We start from the raw sequence: 23,467 nt of genomic DNA, 5'->3' as shown, positions 1-23,467 counted from the left end.
CAATTCTCTTTGCTCAAATGAACATCCTTGCCTATAATTTTATGAATCTCTCTTATCACTTCACCCCAAAACTTCTGAACACACAAACATATGCATGTAAAAACCCTTGGACCCACCACAGTGCCAACATTTAGCTGATAAATTGTTATTGAAAAGTGCTAATTGAGAAGGGGTCCTATACCATCGCCCTATCAATTTCAACTGTTGTTCTTTTATTCTAGTGTGCTTGTTTCTCTTAACTTCTTGAATCCACAATTGTATATTTTCACTTGTTAAATTTAAATCTTTTTCCCAAACTCCTTTCAAAATGTCTATAATTTTAAACTAATGCTCTAATATTACTCTATATATAAATCCAGTGATACCTTTGCCTTCATTTAGCATCTTTTTGATAATCGTTTCCAATGGTTTTACATTATTTTCCTTCATATTTTTAACTATATCCTTTAACAGTTTATTTATTCCAGCTGCATGGACCCAATACTTCTTTCCAATTAAAAGTATAAATTTCAAATATCAAACCTTGGTTTTCCACTTTTTATAGGGGACCCAATTTTGCTATGTCATTATATTTAATGGGACTTGAACAGCCACAGATTTTGTTGTCCACAGGGGATCTTGGAACCAAACCCCAGCATATAACAAGGGTCCACTGTACCTTCGTATTTTATTTTCTTTAGTGTTCTCCCTAAGTCATCATTATTGCTGGTATTCAAACTTTATATAGAAAACGATTTAAAGTTTCCATTTACCATTATGTTTTGCCATTTTCCCCAGATTTGTTTAGTTACACTCAAGGGGCCAATCAGATTACTTTTATGCTTCTGTCCACTCAATCTAATTACTGAGCTGTGTTCCATTTTATTTATTGACTTTTCTAACCTTACCCATTTCTTCTCCCTTTCATATTCAAATTCTAAGATTCTTTTTATTTGGGTTGCTTCAAAATATATCTCTAAAAAGGGAATATTCCAACCTCCTCCTTCTTGATGACCATAAATTAGTTCATTTGTAAATCTAGGGTTTTTGTTGCCTGAAATCCACCTTTTAATTGTTCTATCCCATCCTCTTATTATTTTTGTAGGGATCCTGTAATGTGTCCCCACCACCTCACAATTCTTTACTTCTTTGTGACCCACCACACCTGTGGGTTTTTAAAGGTCAGTAGCGTGGATGGATGTTAAATCACAGGCCAAGTGGATAGTTAAACAATAATAAAAGTTTATTTTAACACAAAACAGGCAAAGGTAACTTTGACATAAAGTTGTCACTATGTCTTCTTTTGTTACATATATACAAGTCTGGTTTTAACTTTCTAATAATAACTCAGCCGCACAAGCTGTACTATCACTCAAGAAATTATGTAACCCAAGCCCCTCTTTCTGAGTCTGGCTACACTGAGTCTCTCCTTTCTAGACTCTCCAGAACTAATACTGTCCCTCTCTGGACCTAACAGACCCTTCCTTGGTCTATCATCAGAATACTGTTCCCTCAGTCTTTAATCTTAATTATCTCCCCCACTGAACTCCAGCTTCATCCCTCAGGATTCCAAACCCTAACTGACTCAACCCAACTCCTCAGCCAGCACCTGATTGGCTAGTGGATGTCTGGCTTCTGATTGGCTGGTTTGTAAGTCAGTTCATCACAGATCCTTACTGGAATTGTTTGAAATAAATTTGGGTAATATCATTTTAAACATCCTTACTTTTGTAAGCATATTCCATTTTTTACTTGACAATTTATTCATTTTTTTTAAATTTATTTTCTTCCATAAATGGTTATAGTTGCCTTGTACTATCCTATTCAAAGTTTTGGTTAGAACTGCTCCCAAATACCTCATCTTCTTTATCCCTAGCTTTAAATCAGTAATAATTTTTATTTTCCCATTTGGTTTTTAGGAACAATATTTCTGATTTTTGCATATTTATTGTAAGACCAGATAACTTCTTAAATTTCTCAGTTACTTCTACTAATCTGCTAACACTTCTGAATGGATCTTAAGTAGTTATCTGCATCATCTGCGAACAAATTTAATTTTAATTCCTCTTTACCAACATAGTAGCCTTTAATAAAATAATTAGCATCTGATGGACCTCTTACTGTGTTATTCACCTTGTGCACCAGCAGTGAAAACATGGCTTTCTTGCTGATGTGCCATAATTAAAGGCTTTTCTGCCATTTGGCCGGTCATGGCTTTGCCCATTTACATCATGCAATCATTTGGCCCTCTTCCCCCCCCCCCCCCCTTTTCAATCATTGTTTGGAACTTCATGTTCTTCCATTCATTGATTAAATTATCTGTTCCTGTTGTGTAGTTTCCTGGGTTACAGATGGACTAGTATATATAGACATAGATATAGATATGTAATCATATAAATTGCTAGTGGCTGGACATGTTCAATAACGGAAGAAAAGTTAGATGTTTTGTTTTGTATTTTTGAATAGCGTGCATGGGGTGTTTATTGTCAAAAGCAGGCACTTTGCTGTGGTGGTAATTTCATTTAACTACTAGCAGCTGTTGTTCGCCGAGGTGTGTAAACCTCTGTTTCAAATGCTCCAGTTGCTTGTGCTGTGGAGAAAGCAGCCTCAGGTCAAAAGCTTAATTCATAAGGATATTAATGATATTCTCTCCCCCTCTCATTTCCCTTTCTCTTGTGCTTTCATGTAGAGTACAAATAATGACTGCATTTTCTCTGAGACAGTGAAGCAACACTCAGATTTTTATTTATGCCACTGTTGCCTGATGCTGCCCAGCAGCGTTTGCCTTTTGAAAACTGGAAATGTAAGTGCTTTTCCTGTGAAAGCAAATCTTCTGAGAAATGGAAAATCTCCCTTCAAGAAAAGGAGAAAATGTTGTTGTTGTTGTTGTTGTTGTTGTTGTTGTTGTGTACCTTCAAGTATTTCCGACTTACGGCAACCCTAAGGCGAACCTGCCATAGGGTTTTCTGGGCAAGATTTGTTCAAAGTAGGTTTGCCATTGCCTTCCCCTGATGCTGAGCGCATGTGACTTGCCCAAGATCACACAGAGGGTTTCATGGCTTATTGGGAAATTGAACCCTGATCTCCAGAGTTGTAATCCCAACACTCAAATCCTGGCTCTTATCTACTAAATAAAACTTTAAAAGTCAAGGGCAAAGGGAATCACTGTTCTATTCACAATTCCTATGTTTGATCTTCTTGTCTTGAAATGTTAAAAGGAAGTTTAGTATGGTGACATGAAAGTTCCTGGAAGATCCTTACAGGGGGCAAAAATGTACTGACGACAAAATTGCAGCCTTGTCATCTCCTGAGCATTCTTTCTAGGAACACTATGTTCTGTGTTGTCTGTACATTATTGTTTTGTTTGACATTAAAATGCAAGAGAATGGAACTGATTCAGGCTGTTAACAAACAAACAAACAAACAAAAAACCATAGGTGAGTAATATTTCTAGAGATTGCCTCCTCCTCCACTTGTAAATGGCATTTTCTTCCCCAGGTTTTGCTATATAGAAGTTTTTAATGTTTCCATTAAAGCATAGTATGTATCACACTCTTGAGCTTTGACTTTGAAATCTTAATAGCATGAGGCTGTGACTGATCAGCTAATATATCCAGGATTGTGTATTCCTCTTGAGACGTACAATATTGTAGGTATTTTGGTTATTTCCCCCCACTTTTGGCTTTCTTGAGCAGTACCTGCTGGAAATGTGGAATATAAATACTCCTTATAAATAAATACAGGTTGCAGTTCACAGAATGTGGGCATTGCAGTTCACAGAATATGGGTTGATTATATATGGTAAAAATGATGGGAGCTTGACCAGTATCCTCCCACCTTCTTCTTGCTCTACTTGAGGCTCCAGCAGTTGTCTTCACAGACTCTCAATCTCCCAAGCAGAGTGAAGGAAAAGAGAAGGACGAAGAAGGGCTTGTTAACTTTTATCATCTTGCACCATTCTTCATTCATAATTATTGAAAATGAAGTGTACAGATGTACAGGTGTACTCATGAAATGCATTTATTTGGTCTGTGAAGATATATAGCAGTCAAAGGGTTCTAAAACCCTTCTAAGGCTATATATATCCTTAGATCAGGAATTTTTCCCCTTCAGTTTCCATCTTGTTGTTTTAAAAATTGTTTTCAAATGCTGTGGAAGAAAGTCCATTGATTTCATTACATTGCAAAAGGGTCCCATACCTCAAATCACATTATTATTATTATTATTATTATTATTATTATTATTATTATTGCATTGTAGATTTGCACAGTGCTGTACATAAAACAATAAATATATAAGAGTAAACCTGCCTATGGCGTACAATCTAAGAAACAATAGGATAATATATATAAAATACATAGCAATACAGGAAATGGTTCAATAAAACAGGCAACAAAAAAGAACAACAAATAGCAAATGATAATCACGCAATGCCTGGGAACGCTTCTCTGAACAGGATGGTCTTCAACTCCGTTTAGAAGCTGGTTAAAGAAGTGATGGCCCTTGCTCATGGGGGAAGGAGGTTCCAGGAGTGAGGGGCAGCATGTGAAAGGGGGCGAATCCTGGATGGGGCAGAGAAAATCCTGGGCTGGGACAGCCGACCTTGACTACCAGAATGGAGGGCCCGAGTGGGAAGGTGAGGAGAAGGAAGGTCTGATAAGTAAGGAGGGGCCAGCCCATGGAGGGCTTTAAACGTCGACAGCAGGAGCTTATACTGAATGCGGAAAGGGAGGGGGAGCCAGTGAAGGGGTGCCAACAAAGGAGAGATATGGTCAGAGCGGTGGGCGGATGTGATAATGACTAGAAAGTAGGGGAGAAACAGACGGGCAGTAAAAAGCAGCTTGAAGCTGCCTTTTCCAAAGCCACATTGAAACCCCACCAACCTCATCACCTGCTCCCATGTCATGACCACATGGTTTGGCTTCAAGTTGTGCTGCCGGGTACTTTTTTAAAATTGTTCCTCCCACCATCCCTATGCATAGTCACAGGAGCACACTCCATTGGTGACTGCCATCCCATTCAATGGCCGTCCCTGTGAACCTCCACACATTCGGATGTGCAGTGCTTCACCGGAACAGGGCATTGGAGCAGAGGCATGCCCATACAAATGCTGGCAAGGTAAAAAAAACCATGACCGCTCTTTGACTGTTTCATGCTTGGGTGCACTTTCCAGCTGGCTTCAAGGCAAGCATTGTCTAAATGCCCCACCTCGTAGCCAGCCGGAAACCTGCTTATTTTGACCATCTGTTTTGCCCCTTAGTCTGCCTTTCTACCTTTAACTCTGCATTTGCACTTTAGTCATAATGCCAGCACTGTGCACAAGATTGTTGAGGATTATTGAGGGAATGGGTGTGAGTGTGGGTGTAAGTGTTTAGAGCACCTCAAAACCATTATATAAGCTTTAAATTATAAATGCTGTTTCTGCCACAAGTCTTTCTTGCCCTCCCCTTACACCCTCTCCCTTGAGGTTGTTTCCTCCCAGCCTCATGTCATCTAGTTTAGACAACACAGGGAGAAACCCCAATGGCAACATCGGGCCTGATACTGTCAGTACAGATGTGGACCCAGAGGATCCAATCTGACCCCAGAGTAAAGAGCCTTTACCCCAGGGTAAAATAGCCCTGGTTTTGCACAGCGTTTGTATAGGCATTCACACTTACATTTTTGTCCCAAGGAGATCCAGATCTTCGCAGTGACACAATACTGAATCAATGTTCTCACTACAGTTTGCATGCCTGAATCTCTCCATGGCATTTACACACACGGGATCGATTCAAATTGGAGGTGCCTCCATTTTCAGGAATGATCCCACATGATCTGGATCGTTCAGTAGTGTACTCACACTACTGAAGATCTGGATTACTCCAGACCTTTACAAAAGATTTGGTAAGGGACCCGGTGGGTTCCTGCAACCCACCCACCCACCCACCCCCGGCAAACAGCACTGGGTGCATTCAGGGCCAGTGTGAACATTGCATAAATAACCCGTTTTCACATTTCCATAGTGTGAATGGGGCCTAAGAAACAGAAAAGCTGGACTGGACTGACAGCCCTCCTCTTACCTTGCCAGTGTTCAAACCATCTGAGAAGCTCCTTAGTTTCCCAGTCTTACCTGGAAACAGGGAGCCTGGCCATATGGATGCAGCTAGATTTCTAGATCAGATGAGCAACTTGGTGGTTTCTCGAATGGTTTGAGTGTTGGCATGGTAAGGAGCGGCCTTGAGTCATGGGTCAGTGAGGAGACAGGTATGTGAACTTCTGCTTGTCCCCACACTGACTAACCTGGGTGAGTACTGGGGCCAGGATAGCATGGGCTCAGTCTGTGGTATCCTGCCTCATCTGCTCAGTTCCCAGATTTTCTTGCCAGAACTATAGCTACAGAGTGAGAGAAATGAGGGCATTCCCTCTCCTAAATGAATTCTTCCCCTCCCAGTGAAATTTCTAGCATTGCAAAGAGTGAGATATTCACATCTAGAACACTTATATTGGCTGTATTCTGATTCTTTTGATGACTGTAGCTGCCCCTTTTCTTTGGATGCCTAAATTATATTTCTAAATGGTAAACTGAAATTCTAAGTGAATGCCATGCTAGAAATTGAAGGAAAATTTCACTGGGTGGGGGGCAGCATTCTAACTTAAGGGGAAATGCTTTAATCACCATCATAGCTCTACCATGTTTCCTCTTACTTTCATCTCTTCAGGTTAAACACAGTTTTCCATACAAGATACTATAACGGAGCTGTTTCACATTTGCTTGTATCAAAGGTGTTCTTCTGTTAGAGAATATACAGCTTTTCTCTCATAGTCTGACTCTGTCATAGACAATTGAAAATCAATATGTCCTCCTGCTGCTCCCCCCCCCCTTTTTTTAAAAAAAATCCTTGTGGACTCTTTGCATTTCTAGTAACTACACAATTGGATTTATCGTACACACACGCAAAACTCCTCTTTGTCTGTACAGCACCCAGCCATGCTGCTTTGAAATGTAACAAGGAGAAATCATCAAGGAATACAAAATGCCTATTTCAGGATCTAATTGAATTGTACACATTTACTCAAGATATTAGATGTCTGTTGAAGTTTAAAATGTTTGTAATCAAGATGAAACTTTTAAAATGTTCTAATCACAACATAAGCCTTCCAGGCATAATTAAGATTAATTGTAGTGGCTATTTTTCCTCTGGTTAAAACCACTTGCTTCTTCGGTTTCAGTAAAAGTCAGTTTTAGGCAGTGGCCATACTGTCTGGGACATTCTGTGATTGCCATTCAAAAAAAGTAACTTCCAGGATCTGCCTAAAATTGTATGGTAACACATTAGGCATCTGGAAGCTTTACATGTTGCAGATACTACTTAGAAGTATATTTCTTATTCACTTGCTGATATGTTAGCAAAAAGATACTTGAGCAAGAACAATATTTGACTCATGTAATAGAACAGAGTCTCAGAGAGAATGAGTCTATGCTTTAACATTATGTGCAGGAGAACATGCATTCAAAGACGGAATTCTCTGCCATTGTGAATATCAAAACAAATGTTCCTAAGATGGGATTGTTCTCTGACACTGTAATAGTGATTACCAGTTGAAGCCAATTCAAGTGCTGTAAAACTTCCTCTAGAGTGCCACATATAGATTTTAAAACTTGGCTTCCAAAATGACCACTCAGAGATTATTTATCTGCTGACAATTATGTTTGGAGGTCTTAAAACTTCCATAAAAAGATTAATATGTATCTAGTCCAGCATAATTTTGTCTGCCTGATTTGCACAGTGTTTCACAAAGAAATTTAAACCACTGAAGTGCAAACGTGATATTGTAAATAAAGACTCCTCAGTTGGTTTGGCTTGAAGTGGCAAATGTAACTTCAAGCCAAGTCTCATCATTTGAAATTAAGGATGGTAGTTGTAAACTGGTGGTGCTGTCTGGGTACTTAAGGGTGTGAAATGCATTGCTACTGACAGTTTGATAAGTAGATGTAGAGCCAGCTTGGTGCACTCCATGATTTTGCCAATCAGGAGCCATCCTCCAGAATTACGCTCCCTCCCACCTTACTTACCCCTTCTTCATTGTAAATTCTCCCTCCCTTTATTCCAAAAATGGTTTAATGTTAAATCTGTACAAATGCTAGCTGACCTCAATATAGACTGGTTGGAAACTGAGACTTAAAGTTGATTTGCAAACTCTGATGAAGATGGTTAGGGTTAGCCATGGATCAACATCATTGCTAGTGCTTTGAAATTTTATTTTTTGACCACTGGCTATGCTGGTTAGGGGATTCTGGGAGTTCTAGTCAAAAAGTGTAAGCCAGGCTTGAAATCCTGCTGCTAATGCCTTTTAACCATGTTTTAGCACTGTGAGGGGGTTATTTGCAGCCAGGGGAGGAAGCATTGACACCTTATTGTCTGAGCAGGCAGAACATTTCACCCCACAGAGGTAAGATGAGATTTCTTCCCCCTCCCCTGCATCAGTTGGCTGTGTTGGCCAAGTGAGAGGAAAGAGTTTCCTTCATAACTCTGGGCCCAAAGTGTGTAGGGAATCAGTTTTATACCTGCATTTCATATGTCAGGCACACTACTTTCCACAATGTCTTGTCCTAAGCCATATTTTAATTGTGCATTTGTTTTAAAGCAGTTATGAACCACTGCAGGTCAGTGAGTTGCTTTATATGTGAGTCAAGTCCTGGAACCCTCATACCCTAATTTAATTCAGTAAATCCAGATTTATTCTGAGAAACGTTTTAGCTACTTATGTCCCCGCTGTAGCTTTTAGAAGTGCAGAAAATTCAAAGAATTGCCTGTCCATGCAGTGAAGTGGTCATTTGATTGTGGTACCAAACCCTAGTACAGCACATGTAATGAAAAATGATCAGATCAGGAGACAGAACATTAAAGCAACGTGAATGTACTTTGCACACTATAGACTAACACATGACTCTGAGCATATGACCAGCCTTAACTGAAAGGTTCTACAGCAGAGATGGGAATTATGCGGCCTTCCAGATGTTGCTGAACTGCAACTCCCAGCATTCTTCACCATTTCCTAAACTGGCTAAGAATGTTGGGAGTTTTAGTCCAGCACTATCTGGAAGAGTGCATGATTCCCACCCGTGGTCCAAAGTAGGGATGAGCAAATGTAGCCTTTCAAATCGCCACATCCACCATAACCAATGGGAATGGATTGAGGGGGTTAAAATCCAAAAACAACTCAAGGGCCACAGTTTACCCCTATAGCAAGACAATAGATTCCAAGATGGGTTCTATATAACAGAATGGATGTGAGATATTTAGGGCGCTTTCCCATTGCACAGTTGTAGCAGTATTATAGTTCACTGAATCACCAGAGCTCTCAGACTGGAGATTCTAAATGTCCCTCTCCAAACTACTAACCCCAGGATTCCATAGGATGGAACCATGACAGTCAAAGTGGAATCATAGCACTATAATTACATAGTGTGAAGAGCATTTAGTTGTGTTTAGAAAGCACATTAAGTTTATAATGCAGTGAAAAATATCTAAACTGAATATCTCTCCTTTTGTGTGTTTTAGGTTTATTCCAATCTATAGGGGACCAAGTCACACCTACAAGGTACAACGACTGCTGGAATTTACCTGCTATGCTTTTAGAATACAAGCTGTAAATGATGCTGGTGAAGGACCTTTCTCAGAAGTGTTTACCTTCAGCACAACCAAATCCATTCCCCCTGCCATCAAAGGTAAACAAGATTTTCCTCCAGGTCTGGGATCTCATAGAATCATAGAGTTGGAAGAGACCTCAAGGGCCATCCAGTCCAACCCCTTGCCATGCTAGACATAAATTGCCTCTCTGATGTTTCGTTTTCCCTCAAAATAAGTCATATATCAAATATCAAGTGATGTATTCTGGGTTTACCTATTCTGGCCATTGGCAGTCATATAAGTGTCACTCTCCACTGTAATGCTAATTTAAAGGAATAATCCAGCCTGCTAAATCCTGCTTCTCCCAATGTAGGTTCAGCACCTTGGGTAGCTCTTTTATAACCTGCAGTGGATTTACCACATTACTGATGTGGAAAAATGCCATTCGGCAGATGAAATGAAGCAGCTGCCTAAGGTAGCAAATGTGGGGCTGAGACACAGAGCAGTATCAAGGTGTAGGACAACAGGTATGTGAGAGTCGCAGCCAAACCTACTTTCCCAGATGCACTGAAGGATGCTGCCGATTCACTATCACTGAAGACAGGGGACAGAGAAAAGGCAGAATTACTCAACACCTTCTTTGCCTCAGTCTTCTCAGAAAAGGCAAAGGGTGCTCAACCTGAGGATAATGGAGCAGAGGACAGAATAGGGGAATTTCAGCACAGAATAACTAAAGAGATAGTAGAGGAACACCTTGTTAATCTAAATGAATTTAAGTCTCCCGGACCAGATGAACTCCATCCAAGGGTATTAAAAGAACTGGCAAATGTAATATCGGAGCCATTGGCAATAATCTTTGAAAACTCCTGGAAAACAGGAGAGATCCCAACAGATTGGAGGAGGGCAAACGTTGTCCCCATCTTCAAAAAGGGGAAAAAAGAGGATCCCAACAATTATCATCCAGTTAATCTGACATCAATACCAGGAAAGATTTTGGAGCAGATCATTAAACAAAGAGTCTGTGAACATCTAGATGGCAATGCCATAATCACAAAAACTCAACATGGGTTTCAGAGAAACAAGTCATGCCAGACAAATCTAATCTCTTTCTTTGATAAAATTACCAGCTTGGTAGATGAAGGGAATGCTGTGGATATAGTATATCTTGATTTCAGTAAGGCCTTTGACAAGGTTTCCCATGACATTCTTGCAAAGAAGCTTGTAAAATGTGGACTAGACAAGGTAACTGTTACATGGATTTGTAACTGGTTGACCGGCCGAACCCAAAGGGTGCTCAACAATGGCTCCTTTTCATCCTGGAGAGAAGTGACCAGTGGGGTCCCACAGGGCTCTGTCCTGGGCCCAGTGCTATTCAACATCTTTATCAATGACCTGGATGACAGAATTGGGAGCACACTTATCAAATTTGCAGATGACACCAAATTAGGAGGAATAGCTAATACCCCAGAGGATAGGATCAAGATCCAAAATGACCTGAATAGACTAGAAAGCTGGATCAAAGCTAACAAAATGAAATTCAACACGGAGAAATGTAAGGTATTGCACTTAGGGCGGAAAAATAAAATGCACAGATATAGGATGGGTGACACCTGGCTGAATGAAACTACGTGTGAAAGGGATCTAGGAGTCCAAGTAGACCACAAGTTGAACATGAATGAATAGTGTGATGCGGCAGCTAAAAAGGCCAATGCAATTTTAGGCTGCATCAATAAAAGTATAGTGTCTAGATCAAGAGAAGTAATAGTGCCACTGTATTCTCCTTTGGTCAGGCCCCACCTAGAATATTGTGTCCAGTTCTGGGCGCCACAATTCAGAAAGGACATTGAGAAACTGGAGCGTGTCCAAAGGAGGGCAACAAAAATGGTGAAGGGTCTGGAAACCATGCCCTATGAGGAACGACTTAGGGAGCTGGGGATGTTTATCCTGGAGAAAAGAAGGTTAAGAGGTGATATGATAGCCCTGTTTAAATATTTGAAAGGATGTCATGTTGAAGAGGGAGCAAGCTTGTTTTCTGCTGCTCCAGAGAACAGGACCCGGAACAATGGATGCAAGCTACAGGAAAAGAGATTCCACCTCAACATTAGGAGGAACTTCCTGACAGTAAGGGCTGTTCGACAGTGGAATGCACTCCCTCGGAGGGTGATATAGTCTCCTTCCTTGGAGGTCTTTAAACAGAGGCTGGATGGCCATCTGTCAGGGATGCTTTGATTTGGATTTCCTGCATGGCAGGGCGTTGGACTGGATGGCCCTTGCGGTCTCTTCCAACTCTACGATTCTATGATTCTATGATTCTAAGAAAGAATCAATAGCTAGTAATAGGCTGAAGGTGTATGTGTGGGGGGTGGGGTTGTCCTTTGCCTCAAGCAGCAGCAAGCCTTCAGACTGCCCTGGTGGCATTTCCTTAGTTAAGTCCTCATATTTGCACAGATAAGTTTCCAGCGTGATAGGTAAATTCTTACTGTCTTTGGTACTGATCTCATTTATTTATAGGCCAAAAAAATTGAAGTAATTGAATCAAATAGGTTAACAATTTCTTTTAAAAAATTAAAAATAAGAAAATTATTAATATTTTGCTGCAATGATTCCTTTCGGATGCATCTATTAATTTGTGAAAATCTTTATTTTAGCACCTCGAGTAAGACCGTTGGAAGGAAATGCCTGTGAAATTGCATGGGAGGCGGTACTCCCCATGAAGGGAGATCCAGTCAGTTACATTCTACAGATACTGGTTGGAAGAGAGTCTGAGTACAAACAGGTAGGAAGAGAGTGCTATATACACAAAGTACCTTATTTCCTTATTATATGTTTCGTTTAAAAAGAAGGAGTTCTGTATATCATTCTAAATTCTGTAACTTACCTGGGAAGTTCAAAAGAATTTAAAAAATAAGTTGTATTCAGAACAGTTATTGTATTCCAGAAAAAAAATTTGTTGACTGCAGTAATCCTGGCATGAGTATGTTCCGACATATTTTCTAGACAGAGCTAATCCAATATTTTTCTACTATACTACATTCTTAGTTCAAACACCGATGATGATTTTCATCCACAGCTTGAAAGTAATGAATTACAATTATTATTATTATTATTATTATTATTAACCTTCATTTATATAGCGCTGTAAATTTACACAGCGCTGTACATACAATCTTTTAGTTAGACGGTTCCCTGCCCTCGGGCTTACAATCTAAGAAGACACGACACAAAAGGAGAAGGGAGTGGTGGTGGGGAATGGGATCAGGTCCAGCAGTTCTTCTCTACCTCCAAGGCCTGGACCAAGGCAGATGGACTGGAGGAAGGGCTTGGCTTCTTAATGGATGGTTAAAAGGAGGCTTCTTTTTACAAATTACCTTTACTTTTATCAGCTGTTAAACACAATACCTTCTAGGGAAAATACCTGCTTTTTCAGTACATGCTTTTTCCCTGCCTCTACAATTGAGACACACACCGTTTTATTATTATTTCTTTAAATGGAGTATCCTTTTCCCCTCTTTTTATTTAAACCACAGGGAGTGATTGATCAGTCCTCCAAATGTTGCAGAACTGCAACTCCTAGCAGCTGTTGTAAATAGTAAGGAATGCTAGGAGTCCAAGAATATCTGGAGGGCAATGCAATTCTCAGTCCTGCTTTAACCCCAAAAGACAACACTCTCATCACACACACACACACACACACACACACACACACACACACACACACAGAGAGAGAGAGAGAGAAAGAGAGAGAGAGAGAGAGAGAGTCTCTTCAAAAAGCTGCAAACTCTACCAAACCTCTGAGAAAAAACTAGTGATACTTTTTCCATGAGGGCATAAAGCTATATGTTAGAGCACCCTGGAGTTACTGCTTTAGCACCATAACTCCAGGGAACCCTAGAAGTGTATCTCTCTGAGTAATGGTGTAATTTCCAAGAACTATACAGTGGAATGCCCTACAATAGTAGTACAGAAGCATACTGATGCTGTAACTCCACAATACTCTGAATAGAGTTCAGTGTACTTCCAGATGCTTGTCAGAGCATTTGTAGTATTTTGAAGTATCTGGGCATGGGCTGCACAGATTGCCATTTTAATTCAAAGAAAGAGAGAGTGGGGGGTTCTTTTTTAAGGAAGAAGGAAGGAAACTTGGGGGGGGGGGAGAAGACAGTTCTTGGGACAAAGATGAGACTGCAGCTTCCACTGGCTTAGAGAAGACACTTCAGAGAAGAGGGTCCAATTTGGGAAAACCCAGAGCAGGAAATGTACTGTTAAAATGTTACTAATTCATGATGGAGGAAGTTACTCCCACAGGGACAATGCCAGAAAAAGTAATAACCTACCCCTGAGCAAATCAACTAGAAATGGAGTGAATCCATTTCTTCCAGCAGCATTACAAATTTTCATAATGCAGTGAAGAATATCTAAACTGAATATCTTTCCTTTTGTGTGTTACACTCTGTCTTCATTTCCCACCAGTATTTTGGCCAAGCTTTTGGCTTTGTCTTTAAAAAATAGACATTTGGCAAGTTTGTTGAGGGGCTTTTAAAAATCCAGCCCATTTTATTAAAAAAGAATATTGCCACAAAGGAAGAAAAGAACTGGGTTTGTGCTTACCACAAGAGCCAGCTCATCAGCACTCTGCAGAGCTGGCTTTCACTTAGAATCAAAGAATCATAGAATCATAGAGTTGGAAGAGACCGCACGGGCCATCCAGTCCAACCCCCTGCCATGCAGGAAATCCAAATCAAAGCATCCCCAACAGATGGCCATCCAGCCTCTGCTTAAAGACCTCCAAGGAAGGAGAATCCACTACACTCCGAGGGAGTGTGTTCCACTGTTGAACAGCCCTTACTGTCAGGAAGTTCTTCCTAATGTTGAGGTGGAATCTCTTTTCCTGTAGCTTGCATCCATTGTTCCGGGTCCTGTTCTCTGGAGCAGCAGAAAACAAGCTTGCTCCCTCCTCAACATGACATCCCTTCAAATATTTAAACAGGGCTATCATATCACCTCTTAACCTTCTTTTCTCCAGGCTAAACATCCCCAGCTCCCTGAGTCACTCCTCATAGGACATGCTTTCCAGACCCTTCACCATTTTAGTCGCCCTCCTTTGGACACGCTCCAGTTTCTCAGCATCCTTTTTAAATTGTGGTGCCCAGAACTGGACACAATATTCCAGGTGGGGCCTGACCAGAGCAGAATACAATGGCACAATTACTTCTCTTGATCTAGACACTGTACTTTTATTGATGCAGCCTAAAATTGCATTGGCCTTTTTAGCTGCCGCATCGCACTGACAACTCATGTTCAACTTATCATCTACTTGGACTCCTAGATCCCTTTCACATGTACTTTCATTCAGCCATGTGTCTCCCATCCGATATCTGTGCATTTCATTTTTCTGCCCTAAGTGCAGTACCTTACATTTCTCTGTGTTGAATTTCATTTTGTTAGCTTTGGCCCAGCTTTCTAGTCTATTCAGATCATTTTGAATGTTGATCCTGTCCTCTGGAGTATTAGCTACTCCTCCTAATTTGGTGTCATCTGCAAATTTGATAAGTATGCTCCCAATTCTGTCATCCAGGTCATTGATAAAGATGTTGAATAACACTGGGCCCAGGACAGAGCCCTGTGGGACCCCACTGGTCACTGCTCTCCAGGATGAAAAAGTGCCATTGTTGAGCACCATTTGGGTTCGGCCAGTCAACCAATTACAGATCCATTTAACAGTTCCTTTGTCTAGCCCACATTTTACAAGCTTGTTTGCAAGAATATCATGGGAAACCTTGTCAAAGGTCTTACTGAAATCAAGAAATACTATATCCACAGCATTCCCTTCATCTACCAAGCTGGTAATTTTATCAAAGAAAGAGATCAGATTTCTCTGGCATGACTTGTTTCTCTGAAACCCATGTTGACTTTTTGTGATTATGGCATTGCTTTCTAGATGTTCACAGACTCTCTTTTTAATGATCTGCTCCAGAATCTTTCCTGGTATTGATGTCAGACTAACTGGATGATAATTGTTGGGATCCTCTTTTTTCCCCTTTTTGAAGATGGGGACAACGTTTGCCCTCCTCCAGTCTGCTGGGATTTTTCCTGTTTTCCAGGAGTTTTCAAAGATTATTGCCAATGGCTCCGATATTACATTTGCCAGTTCTTTTAGTACCCTTGGATGTAGTTCATCTGGTCCTGGAGACTTAATTCATTTAGATTAATAAGGTATTCTTCTACTATCTCTTTAGTTATTCTGTGCTGAAATTCCCCTATTCTGTCCTCTGCTCCATTATCCTCAGGTTGAGCACCCTTTGCCTTTTCTGAGAAGACTGAGGCAAAGAAAGTGTTGAGTAATTCTGCCTTTTCTCTGTCTTCTGTTACCATTTTGCCATCTTCTCCACGCAGTGGCCCTACCATTTCAATCTTCTTCCTTTTGCTGCGGACATATCCAAAAAAGCCCTTTTTGTTGTTCTTAACCTCTCTAGCAAGCCTGAGTTCATTCTGCGCTTTAGCTTTTCTGACTTTACCCCTACACATGCCTGCTATTTCTTTGAATTCCTTTTTTGTGATTTCCCCCTTTTTCCATTTCTTATACATGTTCCGTTTCAAACTCAGCTCGGTTTAAAGTTCCTTAGTCATCCATCCTGGTTTCTTGAGACACCTCCCATTTTTCTTTCTCACTGGAACTGTTTGAAATTGTGCCTTCAGTATCTGTCTTTTGAGAAACTCCCATCCGGCCTGAATTCCCTTCCCTTTTAGTATTTCTGACCACAGGATCACCCTCAATACTTCTCTAAGTTTACTGAAATCCGCTCTCCTAAAGTCTAGAATGCATGTTCGACTCTGCCTGGCTTCTCCTTTCCACTGTATAACAAACTCCAGAAGAACATGGTCACTTCCACCTAATGATCCCACCACTTGCACCCCATTAACCAAGTCATCCTTGTTGTTTAGGATCAGATCCAAAATAGCTGACCCCCTTGTTGCCTCTTCCACCTTTTGGACCATGAAATAGTCTTCCAGGCAAGTGAGGAATTTGCTAGACCTTGTGGATTTGGCTGAGTTTGACTTCCAGCAAATATCAGGGTAGTTGAAGTCGCCCATCACTACTACATCTCTCTTTTCTGAGTGTGTGGTCATCTGTTCTAGAAAGATTTCATCCAATTCCTCAGTCTGACTTGGGGTTCTGTAGCAGACTCCCACCGTAACATCCTTGTTGTTTCCCTCCCCTTTGATTCTTATCCAGATCAAACTTGAAATAAGAAAATCTGTTTACTTCTGTACTTGACTCCCTGAGGAAAACTGTACATTTTGCAAGGAGAAAGAGACAACTGTGGTTCCTCAGTTGGCTCAATGCACTCTACCTCCTGCTCTAGAAGGTATGCAAAGATTCAAGATAGATGTACAGCTTTGGAGACATCTTGGCATTCTGTAAGCATTCCATAAGTGTGTGTGTTAATTGGAATAGGTTACTCACATGTGCAGGACTAGTGTATTTTCATTTAACTCTTACTGTGTCTTTTTTTCGGTAAGATTGATATTCATTTTTCTACAAAGCACACTTCTATACCTTGTCTGTGGTCATTTGACCACCTTTTAACATAAGACACCTTTTAACATGAGACCTTGCAAATTGTTTTGGGAGCCAAAGAATTGTGGAAGAGCAAACTGTTTAACTTCCCACTTGGACACATTCTTCAAAAAGTTGAAGATATTTGAATACCTCACTTAATACTTTTTCTAATATTACTTTTTTCAAAATGGGAAATTTGGAGACAAGTACCTCCCTCCAGAGTTGTGGGCAAACGGTAAAAAATTGAAACAGGATATAAGTCTGGAAAACATACAGGAAAGGATGTGAAAAATCTTATTCCAGTTCATAAACAGAGGGATATTCTTTGTGGTCCCAGACACTGAAGAGATGATGATGGTGAGATACATTGTTATATGGGCGGTATCCAGACCGGTGCAAAGCGCTGGCCTGGATACATACTAGGGTTGCCTCGGGGCATCCTTTCCAGACGCCCCACAACCCTAGTACGTTGTAATGGTGACGCCCTTTCTACATGGGCACCGCCATTACGACATCACGGTCGCGCTACAGCCAAACAACACAGCGCAGATGTGACGTCCTGGAGCTGCTGGAGGGCGCTTATGGTGCCCTTTCAGCGGCACCAGAAGGAGCTCCATTTCACTGGCACGGCCTTTAAACAGCTGCGCCAGCAATACAAAGAGAAAGGGGCCGAGCGGCCCCTTTCTCCCTTTCCCCGCTGCTGTCGGGGTGTCCTTGGGGCATGAAGCTCCAAGGACACCCCTTTCCAGGCTGCGGGGAAATGACATTCTACCACTTCCCCGAGGCCAGGAAAAGTGGTGGATCAGGGCCTCTGGGGCTGCTGCTGTGGCAGCTGAGGCCCCAATCCTTCGGGGAAAGGTGCGGGTGCAGGCCGCCCCAAAGGGGCGGTCTGTATCCCGCCATAAATACCTTTCTCAGCTAATTTTTCACTGTTCAAGTTGAACTATTAAAACGCCATACTTTCTTCTCCGACATTGCTCCAGTACTTTTGTTTTCATAGCAGTATGCGTGCTATGAAACATACTTTGCTGTTCTTAAAATTTTGTACCAACTTTGACCTTTATGTTACTGGTTTCATATCGGAGATGGCACAGATAAGAAAACAAATGGGATGCTATTGGGAGAAAATTAGTGTTATTGATTCTTTCTAAGCATAATTTTGAGATCTCCTCAGTTTGCCTTTACTCTGTCTGTTCTATTCTCATTGTGCAAATTATACAAATAGCTTCTCAGAAGGAGTGCAACATGATCTCCAGCTGTGGGCCTGGCATTCAACAAGTTCACACCAACATTATGCAAATGATGAGTGCTGGAAATAAAATTATGGAGATTAGCTAGATCTTTTTTATCACAATTGCATATATTCTATACAGTTCTCAGTGTTGATTAAATTGTCTATCCTTATCTTGTATATAAACCAAATTTATAAAAATTCTATTGTCTCCTCCCCCCCCCCCCACCTTCTCCTCCTCTTATGAACAATGCACCATTACAATAGTAACTCATTGGATAACTGCCCAAGTACATTTTAGTCTTGCTGCAGAAGGTATTGCTATTTTGTTCTGTGTTCATTGGAAAAGTAAAATGGAAGGTCTTTCTCTAGCAAATAAATTTTATACATATACTATATCTTTATGTTGATGCAACTACTAAAGAGCACACTCCTGTTGGAATGGTAACACAAAGGAACTTTCCCTGTTGTTGTTGTTGTTGTTGTGTACCTTCAAGTCATTTCTGACTTATGGTGACTCTAAGGTGAACCTATAATGGGGTTTTCTGGGCAGGTTTCTTTAGAGAAAGTTTGCCATTGCCATCCTCTTGAGGCTAAGAGTGTGTGACTTGCCCAAGGTCACCCAGTGGATTTCAATGGCCAAACTAGGATTCACACCCTGGTCCCCAGAGTGATAGTCCTACACAAAAACCACTACGCCAGGCTGGCTCCTGACTTTCCTGTCAAATACCAAATATGATCTTATTTGAAGAAGTTACTCCACTTATTTCTGCCTTTTCCCAGTTCCAGCCTGGCCAAGTAGACATAATGAACAGACTGTTGTAGGGTAGTAATTGAAACATAATCATGCTGTTATTGTTTTTGTTGTTATTTTGTTGGTGTTATTGATTATGATGTTTCCAGAATTTTTAGATGCAGCTTCTTAGCTTAAAAAAAAAAATCTCACATAGTTGCAATATTAGAAAACACCATCATATTAGAAAATTTCAAGAGTATGCTAACATTAGTGTAACAAGGACAAATAGAGGACATTCATTGTGATATTTGGAGAGGCAGAGAAAACAAAGAAACAATGGCTTAATAAAGAGACAAATTAAAAAATGGCTTAATAAAGGCAAAGAGGGAGAAATGGTAGTGGTAAACTGTGCCCCTTTATGGAAAGTCAGATCTGGCCACGCTGGAACATGCCTTGGTTATATCCCGTTTGAATTCCTATAATGTGCTCTACATGAGGCTGGCTTTGAAAAGTGCTCAGAAACTTCAGCTGGTCCAAAGAGCTGCAGCCAGGCTGTTAACGGATGCTGGCTACAACTCCCTTGTTGCAACAGTTGCATTGGCTGCCAGACTCTGTTCTCGACTGGTTTAGATCTTATTTGTCAGACAGATCTTTTGCAGTGGTTGCAGGTGGTCAGACTTCGTCCCCTGTTCCCTTATCTGTTGGAGTTCCCCAGGGCTCTGTTCTGGGTCCCCTTCTGTTTTCTCTCTACACACTGTCCTTAGGTAAACTCATTAGCTATTTTGGTTTTTCCTACCATCTGTATGCCGATGACACCCAGTTGTATCTTTCCACCCTTGACCTTTCTCCAAGGCTTGAACAGCAAGTCTCGTCTTGTCTCACAGCTGTCTCGCAGTGGATGCGCCATCGGCGTTTGAAGCTCAACATGCCCAAGACGGAGCTTCTTGTCTTTCCTCCTAAGCCCACCCTTCAACACTCCTTTTCTGTCTCTGTGGACAACATTTCTATTCAACCAGTCCAGCAAGCCCGCAGTCTTGGTTTTATCTTTGACTCTTCTCTGTCGTGTATCCCTCAGATCCAGACCACAGCCAAGGCTTGTAGATTCTTTTTGTACAATATTGCCAAAGTCCGACCATATCTCTCCTTCTCTACTGCCAAGATCCTGGTCCATGCCCTAGTGATCTCACGACTTGATTACTGTAACATCCTCCTGGCTGGGCTTCCTCTTTCTCACCTCCGTCCTTTAATTTCTGTCCAGCATTCAGCTGCACGCATTATCACATCCGCCCACCGCTCTGACCACATCTCTCCTGTGTTGGCATCCCTTCACTGGCTCCCCCTCCCTTTCCGCATTCAGTATAAGCTCCTGCTGTCGACATTTAAAGCCCTCCATGGGCTGGCCCCTCCTTACTTATCAGACCTTATTTCTCCTCACCTTCCCACTCGGGCCCTCTGTTCTGGTAGTCAAAGTCTGCTGTCCCAGCCCAGGATTTCCTCTGCCCCATCTCAGATTCGCCCCTTTTCACTCGCTGCCCCATTTCTTTAACCAGCTTCAAAACGGAGTTGAAGACCATCCTGTTCAGGGCAGCGTTCCCAGGCATTGCATAATTGTCACTTGCTATTTGATGTTCTTTTGTTGTCTATTTTATTGAATCATTTCCTGTATTGCTATGTATTTTCTATGTATTATCCTACTAGAGAGGCCCCTTCCCCACCACCACTCCCTTTGTGTCGTGTCTTTTTAGATTGTAAGCCTGAGGGCAGGGAACCGTCCAATTAAAAAGATTGTATATACAGTGCTGTATAAATTTACAGCGCTTTATAAATAAAGGTTAATAATAATAACAGTCCATTTCTGGGCACAATTCAGAGTGCTGGTTTTGACCTATAAAGCCCTATAAGGCTTAGGTCCAGGCTATTTGAAGGACCATATCTCCCTGTGCAAGCCCTCCAGAGTATTGAGATCATTGGGAGAGGCTCTTCTTTCTGTTCCACCACCCTCTCAGGTAGATTTAGTGAGATCAAGAGAGGGCTTTCTCTGTGACTGCTTCCAAACTCTGAAACTCCCTCCCAAGAGAGGCCAGGATGGCTCCATCTTTACTTTATTTTTGATGACAGATAACAATGTTTTTATGCCATCAAGCCTTCACATATTGATATGAATGCTGGGTTTTTTGTTTAATAAAGCAGTGTTTTAATTGTTTAATTGTATTTTTTATGTTTTATACTGTTTTAACATAGACTGTTTTAAATTTGTTAGCAGGCTTGAGTCCCTGTACTGGGAGGAAGCCAGGATATAAATAAACATAAAAATAGATAGATAGATAGATAGATAGATAGATAGATAGATAGATAGATAGATAGATAGATAGAAATAGTACAAGAAATGGAGAGTGGTTTTTCAGATTTTTTCATATTGCTTTCTTGGCTGGTAACCTGAGGTGCAACCAGTGCACACAGATGAGAAACTAAGCCTGACAACTGGACTTAGAAGCCTTACAGTGCAATCTTGCACTTAGCTAGGCAGAGAAATTAGTGTCACTGTAGCTAAGTATCTTTTGAAAGTTGCAAGCCCCTAAACGTCTCTCGGTCAACCACAACCTGAGCAGGACAATTACATTTCCTTCTTGGGAACTGTTATATAATACACTTCCTTTCTACTGTAGATTGTTAGGAGTGTAATTTGTGCTTTTTTATTGAGTGTATGCTGCATGTGTATTCTTTTGGCTGGGCTGAAGGCCACTATTGATCTGGCCATCTCTGGTTTGCTGCCCTGTGCATTTGTTAAACATCTCTTCACTGTCATAGAGATTTTGAGGAAATGTCCCTTTAATATAGTGCTGTTGCTGTGAAAATTATAAAGTTCTTGAGTTCATAGTTGTGTAATACATCTCTGTAGCAGTCATTAAGATGGAGCAGTACTATTTTTCTTTTTTCCAATAATTTATTTATATTCACAAGGGATTTTTGTTACACACAATAACATTCTAGTGTAACAAAAGGAGGAAAATAAAAACAGAAAAGGAGAAAGAATAATCACATTAGTCATAAGTTTCTATAAAAGCAGACCAAATATTCAAATATAAATCCACTTGTAAATTTCATATATACATCATTCTTTCAAAAGTTGCAGGTGTAGTTGGCTCTTCTGTCACAGGTGGAGCAAATTTAGCTTTGGAAAGTTCCTTGAGATTTAGGGACATATATGTTCTTTGGAATTATTTACCTGTTTCTTGGAAATTAACAGCTGGCCCATGGAAATGGCTTTTTTTTTTTTTTTGCGAGTACATAATTTAGTTGTTATTAAGAGACAGCTCTCCAGCCATCTGTTCAGAAATGATAATCCCTATTTTCTGGCATCTCTCTCTATTTTATCCTAATTGTTTCTCTTTGGCCTCCTGTTATGTTAAAATTGTCCCATGTTGTCATTTTCAGAGTTCAGCTTCAAAGTCCATGACTGCAGGTATTAAATTACCGAGGTGTGTATGTATGGATTATGTCTCTAGTATGCACATAATGAATGCACAGAAACAGTAAGGCACCAGACATCGGCTCTACTGGCTAGAAGATTCTGGAACTTGAAGTTGCAATCCAGCAAAGTAACAGTTCTAAAAATTAAGTTTCCTAGATTTTCTAAGCCTAGTGATTTTTCTGTTTGACCATGATACCCTAAGTCGTGACAATTGGATATGTACTTGTTGCTCCAAATTATTTGGGTTGGGAAGTCTTCCCTTTCCATCCCCTCTTTGGACCATTTTTCATTGTCAGACCTGACACCAGTGTGATTGCTGCATTTTGTGCTAGCTGCAGCTTCCAAACACTTTACAATAGTCTAATCAAAAGGTAACTAGGGCATGAACCACTGTGGCCAGATCTGACTTCCTCAAGAAAGGGTGCAGCTGGTGCATGAGCTGAAGCTGAGTAAATGTGTTCCTGGCCACCACAGGAACTTGGTTTTCCAGAAGCAGTGCTGGGTCCAAGAGTACTCTCAAGATACAAGCCTGATCTTTCAGAGGGAGAGCAACCTTATCTAGAAAAGGCTGTGATCCCAGGTTGGTATTCTTACTGAGCAGTAACATTTCCATCTTGCCTGGATTAAACTTCAGTCTTCTGGATTAAGCTTCAATCTCCTGGACTAAATTTCAGTCTCTTGGATTAAGCCTTGGCTTCAGTTGTATAGGAGAGATAGAGCTGGGTGTCTGCAGCATACTAGAGATATACAGTGGAGCTGGATACAGAGCAGAAAAACCTGTGTTTTAAAACATCATTCATACATGAAACCCACTGCATGCCATTGAGGAAATCACTCTCTTTAAGCCTCAGTTCCCCACCTGCACAATGGGAAC

General features: G+C 40.9%; 1 protein-coding gene across 4 annotated transcripts in view; it reads left to right on the top strand.

The window, feature by feature from the left end:
* FNDC3B (fibronectin type III domain containing 3B) overlaps positions 1 to 23,467 on the top strand; it is a 396,089-nt gene that overhangs the window by 362,547 nt on the left and 10,075 nt on the right. For all 4 annotated transcript variants that reach the window (XM_089508835.1, XM_089508837.1, XM_089508834.1 and 1 more), the window contains 2 exons: positions 9,525 to 9,691; positions 12,242 to 12,369. In XM_089508835.1, the coding sequence (XP_089364961.1) occupies positions 9,525 to 9,691; positions 12,242 to 12,369 (295 nt within the window). The remainder of the gene's footprint in view (positions 1 to 9,524; positions 9,692 to 12,241; positions 12,370 to 23,467) is intronic.

Source organism: Sceloporus occidentalis, unplaced genomic scaffold, assembly GCF_023333645.1.
Source record: "Sceloporus occidentalis isolate IW3139 unplaced genomic scaffold, rSceOcc1.0.p SCAF_2, whole genome shotgun sequence".
Lineage (NCBI taxonomy): Eukaryota > Metazoa > Chordata > Lepidosauria > Squamata > Phrynosomatidae > Sceloporus > Sceloporus occidentalis.
This window is presented reverse-complemented; position numbering and strand designations above follow the sequence as displayed.